The sequence below is a fragment of the Tiliqua scincoides genome, chromosome 10 (assembly GCF_035046505.1).
Source record: "Tiliqua scincoides isolate rTilSci1 chromosome 10, rTilSci1.hap2, whole genome shotgun sequence".
NCBI lineage: Eukaryota > Metazoa > Chordata > Lepidosauria > Squamata > Scincidae > Tiliqua > Tiliqua scincoides.
Window position 1 is genome coordinate 23,165,603 of NC_089830.1, and position 7,732 is coordinate 23,173,334.

Genomic DNA, 7,732 nt, shown 5'->3' on the forward strand with positions numbered 1-7,732 from the left:
CACTGTGGCAACCTCTTCTAGTCAAGTAGAGAAAAGAACAGTGAAGTGCCAGAAAAAAGGAATGAAATACAAAACTGTAACAATCCAAACCAACAAACAAAAGAGAGAGATTCAAGCCATCAAGTGGGTGGGGCCCACTCTGAGGGTTGGGTGGGGTGCAGCAGGACCTCGGTTTGAGGAAGAAAGTGGGGGCAATTCATTGGTTGAAGGAGGGAGGAAGGGAGGGTGGAAACTAGGCAGTTAGTAGGGCTGCAGCTCAAGTCTGCAACCCAGGCTGCGTACAAGAGCAACACCGTGTGGCACCCAGAGAGCTGATCAGAGAGAAGTGGCAGGTTGGAGATAGAATCAGAAATAAGAGGTAAGAGCAGGAGCAGATCAGAGGTAAGAGTGGAATCTTCCGGAGTGAAGGTCAGTGGTCCCTTTTGCATTACTCCAAGTTAAATGCAGAGCTGATGCATTCGGTCTTGGAACAATCAGTCTCATTGGTCAGTTTTGAGTTAAGCAAATTCAATTTTTGTTACCTAAGTCAGTTGTGTTCTCTTTTTCTGTTTATTTGGCTTTACCTTTTGATAGAATACAGGTATTTCAATTCAGATATTTCATTACCTTCTACATTAAATTATGCACCAAATGATAGATAACAGGAAGGTATTATTACTAAAAAAAACAACACAATAATTGTGGTCACTAGTGGTGTCTCCCCCCTGGGGGTGGCACCGGGGGCAGCCCCCCTTCTAGATACACCACTGAGACAAGGTATTCCTGTAGGTATTCTTGCAAAATGCATGAATGAATAACGCAGTGACTGGAATGGGAAATCAACTGGCAATCCCTTCAAGTTGAATCTGGTGTTTCTGGGCAAACAGAGGGCCTATCTGGGGGAGCACAGGCCCAGGATAGGGGTGGGGATGGCCGTGGCAGCACAGGCTGGATCTCAACCCATCCCTGGCCCAAGCACCATTTCTTGGTCCACTTGGATTTGCACCGGAAAAATTGTATGCACATATCCAAGTAATCCCATAGGGCTGTCTGGGGCATTCCTCGGGGTAAGAGGAAGGAAATCCCCTTACTCCGAGTTGTGCCTCAGCTTGCACTGGATTCAGCACAGGCCAGCCAGCCTGCCTGTTCAGCACAGGTTAGGATTGTGCCCTTAGGGTCTCACCAACTCTAAACCGGCACTGGTGGAGATGGTTAAGCAATTACTTGTAACTGCCTCACCCAGGAAACACCAACCAAACCCGTAATGTTCAGGCTGCAGTGAAACCGGTGCAGAGTATCTCTTCTTCTGATGTAGCCTGCCTGGTGGGTGACAAGGAAGGAAAAGAATAGAATTCCACATGCTAAAAAAAATTTAGAAAAAAAAATTAGACTTTAAACCTTCTGGAAGAAGAGCCCAAAAAGTCCCAGGCACGCATATATGCTAAGAAAGAGTGCGACAGGAAGCAGTGGCAATTTCCTGTGCAAGTTGGCAAAAAAGGTGTGGGTAGAGAGGAGAAAGAATACAGAAAGCTCAGACAAAAAGTATCTCTTCTCCCAGCACCCACTGGGTGGAGGATGATGGCCCACTGCCAGTGAAACATTCTAACATGTCAACTGACCATGCAAAGTTGGGTGCTTGTATATCATCTCAATCTAAAGAGATAGTGCCCTGACCACGAAAAAGAACTGACGTTACCATTGTGATAACTGCTACTTAGATGGCTTTTAAAAAGCGAAAGACATGTTTGTGAAAGATATGGTTACCTCCATATGCAAAGGCGTGCTACATCTGCAGTCTAGGCCCTACCCAAATAAGAGGGAAGGCTACCACTTTCATGCCCCTCTACTGAATATTCAAAGGCTCTTTATGAACTGCACTCTTTATGAACTAATTGGTCTGATCCAAAACAGCACTTCTCATGTGCTTATTCTTTTATTCCAGAAAGGAGAAGGCGGAAAACTACAGTTAAAAATATATGTACATTCAAGTAATGGAGGGCACAACTCTACGATCAAGTCCTACCACGATCGATTCTGAGAACCTGGACTTGTATGAGTGGTATTTCTTTATGAAAAGAGTGCAAATCTTCTTCTTAGTATCCTACAGCCTTGTCTTTGCATTGGGGACCACAGGAAATGGACTGGTGATTTTCATCACTGGGTTCCGAATGAAGAAGACGGTCCACACAATCTGGATTCTCAACTTGGCCATCGCCGACTTCACCTTCAGCTTCTTCCTTCTATTCTCCATTGTCCACGTCAGCCTGGAATTTCACTGGCCATTTGGAGAAGCCCTTTGCAAGCTCAGTCACATCATGGTTTTCCTCAATCTCTTTGCCAGCATTTACATCCTGGTTGTCATCAGCATAGACCGTTGCATTTCCGTATGGTGTCCTGTATGGGCTCAGAATCATCGAACACCCCGGCTGGCTTCCTTTGTGGCTTTGGGTGTTTGGATCCTGGCTTTGGTGTTGTGTTCTCCAAAATTATATTTCATGAAATCTTACTATAGTGATGAGGAACCTAAAGCTTTCTGCAATCGCCATTATGACTTGGAATTTATGGAAGGAATTGGTACATTCTATGCTTGGTTTAGCATCCGATTCATCTTCAGCTTCATCATCCCTTTCAGTGTCATTGCGGTTTGCTACGGGGCAATAGTGGTGAGACTCAGAAGGGACCGGTTGTCACAGTCAAGCAGGCCCTTCAAGGTCATCACTGCAGTGATTGTGGCCTTTCTTGTCTGTTGGTTCCCCTATCACATCTTTTCTTTCCTTCATGGGAAAGCCTCTTATGAGCACAGGATGTCCATGGTCGAATTTTCAGGTCTTCTCTTGTCATGCACTTTGGGTTTTTTCAACAGCTGTCTGAACCCCGTCCTGTACTTCTGCATGGGGTACAATTTCAAAGAGAAACTGAGATGCTCCCTCCTCTCGGCCCTTGCAAATGCTTTCACTGAGGAGGGCAGCCAGCACACCACATACACGACAGCCAGATCCTCGGCTGAGCAGGAGTCCTGCAGCTTGTGAATCCTGATGCTCACTTCTTCATTCCACCTCTCCCAGTTTTCTGAAGAATATTATTCAATGCATGCTTTCCTAACTGTATTTGCCGTGCATCTATTATGCCCTTTCCGCTTATCCCCTTCAAAACAAAAGATTTTTCTTTCACTGTTTTCCTGAAATTGGTTGTACGCTATATGCTGGGGATAAGAATAGGCCCTCAGTTTGGCTGTACTTGTCGTAAGAGGCGACTAAACAGCCACCGGGCAGATGGGACTCCTCAGCCTGGGAAGGCAGATCATCTGAGAGAAGGAAAACTCTGATCCCAAACCTCCACTGCCTTGTGGCTACATCCAGATATGGAAAAGGCTTCAGGAGTCAACCTCGAGGCAAAATCCGGAGCCGGAGTCCCAGAGGCAGTTCATGGCTGAACACAGTCACGTTCTGGCAACTCCTGTGACGCCGCTGGAACCAACCGTATTGGCCTCTGCCTTTCCATTGGACCATTTCAGCGACGTGGAGAGGGGGGATTTGCTGCATGGGTAACAGCCTATCCTCTGCGCACTGGAGAGGACACTCTGTTCCAGAACCACCAATCAGAGCGTGACACCATAGTCTTCCAAGACTGAAGGATGCCAACAAAAAAAAAATGTGTTGTGGTAGGGTGTGTGTAGGAGTCTCCAGCAGAGCGAAAAACAAACGGCAGCGCAACAGAAACTCGAGGCTGATGTCCAAGGCAATCTCTCAGAAGGCAAAGAAGCACTTGACACGAAAGTTAGGTTCCATCACCAAGATATATTATATACAAGGATATTTACCATAACATGGCCCGGCATACAGCAACACACATATACGGCATCCTGATTCCTACGCATCCTAACACCCAACACGCTCACTGTTGAGCGTTTGTCTGCAGCCTTGTTTTATGCACAAGGCACGCCCACTATCAGCTGCACAGAGGCAGCAATCAGGAACAGCTAACACTTGTTACTTGCTACTAACAGTCTATTCACCATAGCGTTTGTCACATTCCCTCCTGTGCACAGGACCTGAGTGATTTCCTGGGTTCAGACCTCAACACTATGACATTTCAATCCGTATGTGGAGTTGTGCTTTGCGTTTTGGCTGATATCGCTAAGGAGATATTCCTCAGTAAACACTTTTATGGAGCTATTTTGCAAAACTAGCTATTCTGGCATTACAAAACATTCAGGCAGAAATATGAGGGTAGGGATTTCATGGTCCAGGATCCAGCACTTGTTCATTTAGTACAAATATAACCATTGCCCCCAAATGAGACCAAATGAGACTGCATCTCTGTGAGGCCACCCTTTTGCTTTCTCTCCTAATCCTAGACTTACAGCGCAATCCTAACTTGTGCTGGAACAGGCAGGCCAAGAGGCTTGCGCTGTATCCAGTGCAAGATAGGGTGGCAAAGTGGCTCAGCCAAAGGTAAGGGGAAACTCTTCCCCTTACCCCCATGTGAGCCACTGCAGCCCCAAGGGTCTCCTTAGACTTGTGGCACCTCCTAAGGTGGCACAAATTCAAGGAGAGCGGAGCGGCTTGCAGCCGCTCCACACTGCTTGGGAATGGGGGTTGGGATCCCGCATAACAACCAGATCTCAGCCCTGCCTTCTGGTCCCCACTTCCCACTCCCCACCCACCTACCCCCAGGACCACCCTCCACCTGCCGCTCCCACCCTGGAACATCTCCCTCCCACCTCCTCCCTGCTTCATCTCCACCCACCTCAGAGCCTTGCGTCGGCCAAGCTTGGATGATACAAGGCTCAAGTGCCAGCCTTTGTACTCCAGCGCACCTCTGTGGCTGGCATGACATGTTCCTGAGGAGGCACAAACGTGCTTTACGGCACATTTGCGATCCTCCTAGGCTGACAAGAGGGACTTGTGCCAGCCTAACGTGAGGTTAGGATTGCACCCCTACTAAGGTCCAGTTCTTGCCCAGGTATCAATTATAACATTGCAGACAAATCTTCTAATCCTCAATTGAATGGAGGGAAGGTTGTAAGCCTTCTTTTGCAAGTGTGGTTCTAGGTACTGAAATCAGGAACTGACAATTGTAGCAAAAATCACTAGGGCTGCTGCTCAAATTAGCTGCTCAGAGTGAAATCAACAAGAGAGGTGCACATAGCTAAAGAGCGGGTCAGTGAATAAAAGTAGATTGGAGATAGATGCTGGTTAGAGGTAAGAGTGGACACCAGAGCAAAGATCAGTGGTCCCTTTTTTCATTACTCAAAATCAAATATAGAGTTTTTTTCTGGAGTTGGTGGTGAAAACTAAATTTTGGCATAAGCTGAGCTTGGATTGGAGTCCAGGTGGACCAATTCTCTCTTAGGGACCAGTTATCTTTTAGGGAAAATGATCAGCATTTGAAATCTCTTAGGGGAAAATGATTATACTTTTACTGGACTCCAACCCTGGAGAGAATTGGTGCCCCAGCAGCAACTATGAGATCATTGCCTTTGATTCCCATCATCCAATTAGCAGAGTCTAGTGATCCCCCTAAGCATCTGAGGGGCACTGCAGGCAGAAATTCTATTTTGTAGTTGAATTGATGAGGAAGGTTTGCAGAAGCCTTCTCCAGGATGTATGGCTCAAGGAGCTGGCATCTGTGGCCAGGGTGACTATATACAATGGAGGACAAAGTGCCTGTACCTTTAACCAGCATATAAATGGAGCACACAAGCATTTACAATCCAGTAGTCATCAGCAGAGATCTGCGGTTCTCACACATTTAGCACCGGGACCCACTTTTTAGAATGAGAATCTGTCAGGACCCACTGGAAGTGATATCATGACCAGAAGTGATATCATCAAGCAGGAACATTTTTTTAAATGATCCTAGGCCGCAGTCCTACCCACACTTACCCAGGAGTAAGTCCCATTGACTATCATTGTTAAAAGCATATACAGAGCAGCTTGTTAAAAGTACAGATCTGTCACATTTCCCCAAATGCACTCACACACCAGAGTAGCATCAAGTCTAATGCATTAAAAATAAAATGTTGAAATGAATGGGGACCCACCTGAAATGGGCTCATGACCCACCTCGTGGGTCCCGACCCACAGTTTGAGAAACACTGGCATAGATTGTTGTATTTGTGTGTGGGCTCAAAATTACCAGACACCCTGGCTGGCTTCCTCTGTAGTTTTGGGTGTTTGGATCCTGGCTCTGGTGTTGTGTTCTCCAGATTTATATTTCAAGGACACAGACTATGATGATGACAGAAATAAAACTTACTGCTGGACAAATTATGGCATGACTGATGAGATTGGAACTAGTACCGAATATGCTATCGTTCCCATCCAATTCATCTTTGGCTTTACCATCCCCTTCTGTGTCATTGTGGTTTGCTATGGGGCTGTTGGTGGAGGGTCAGGGGAAACAGTTGTCTTAACCAAGCAAGCCCTTCAAGGTAATCACCACAGTGATTTTGGCCTTGCATGTCTGTTGGTTCCCCTTTCACTTCTTTTGTTTCCTTACAGGGAAAGTCTTATTTGAACTCGGGATACACGGTGTGGAATTTATAGGTCTTCACTTGTCATTGAGTTTGGTTTATCTCAACAGCTGTCTGAACCCCAACCCGTTCTGCATGGGGCACAATTTTAAGGAGAAGTTCAGATGCTCTCTCTTCTCTGAACTTGCAAATGCCTTCACTGAGGAGCAATAGCATATCTAGGACATTTGACCCCTTCCCCCACATAAGGAATGTAGCCTGTAATGGGGCTATTGAACTCTGTGCTGGCTACTTAGCCAGCGCGGAGCTTCGTGTAGGGCTGAGAGGCTCAACAAAGGGCTCCGGATCTGGCAGAGCTGAGCTCTGCTGGTCCCGCCCCACTTCCTCCCCCTGCCATGCCTTCCCCCCACCCAGTTTGGGAGTCCAAACATAACACAACATAAACATAACACAACAAACTCAGGGCAGTAAGAGACTCAGGGCAGACAGGAGGGTTTTTCTGAGCCCCTGAAAAATGCACACTGGAGTTCTGCCTGCCAAACCAATCATCTGCTGCTTGTCACATTGCATTGCTAGCCTCACTGCCAGATGGCAGAGGTCTGGAGGTCCCACATATACCATCAGACACAACTACAAGTACCACTGATTGAGAAACACTGGTTTAGAGCAGTGGTTCCTAAACCTTGTGACATGGTACCTGAGGGCTCTGTGGTAAACTCACAGGGGTGCTGAACAATATTCCTGGTGGCCTCTTCCCAGATCTCCTGGGCTCTGCCATCTTGGATCACGCAAGATGTCACGCAATCCAAGATAGTGGCACCTGGGAGAGCCAGAAAGATGAGAGCACCATTAAAGGGCACTGACTATGATAAGTTTGCAACGTTTGTATAATATCTATAAGTCTGTGCAGAATGTATTGATGTTTTTGTTTTCCTAATAGCTATGTTCCGCAGCTCATGCCTGTGCTTTCATTGTTGACTTCTGTTGACTTCTGATAAATGCTTGCTTCAGGAAATAAATTAAAATCAAATAAACACAACATATTAGCATGGCCACAAGGACATAAAGAACCATTCACTGCAATTCTTTTAAATCACTCACTACTGATAGGAGAACATTAAAAAGAACCCTTAAGAAGCTCCTCTTAATTTTGGAAGAGTTTCAGTTCTATCTAATCTTCTAGACAGAAAGCCCTTGGGGAGAGGAAAGGGTTTTTATTTGCTTGGTGTTATATGTGTGTCAATCAAATGAGTCTTCAGGGCTGGGTCTCAGTCC

At 46.3% G+C, this 7,732-nt stretch overlaps 2 protein-coding genes across 2 annotated transcripts; both read left to right on the plus strand.

The window, feature by feature from the left end:
• Positions 1 to 1,970: 1,970 nt before the first annotated feature.
• LOC136661035 (chemerin-like receptor 1) lies at positions 1,971 to 3,008 on the plus strand. Its single transcript, XM_066638054.1, has one exon. It carries the CDS (start codon positions 1,971 to 1,973, stop codon positions 3,006 to 3,008), a length of 1,038 nt encoding a protein of 345 aa, XP_066494151.1.
• Positions 3,009 to 5,388: 2,380 nt separating this feature from the next.
• Positions 5,389 to 6,670, plus strand: LOC136661036 (chemerin-like receptor 1). Its single transcript, XM_066638056.1, is given in 3 exon segments — positions 5,389 to 5,429; positions 6,069 to 6,365; positions 6,367 to 6,670. Coding segments are annotated over 3 exon segments (642 nt in total).
• The last annotated feature ends 1,062 nt before the right edge of the window (positions 6,671 to 7,732 follow it).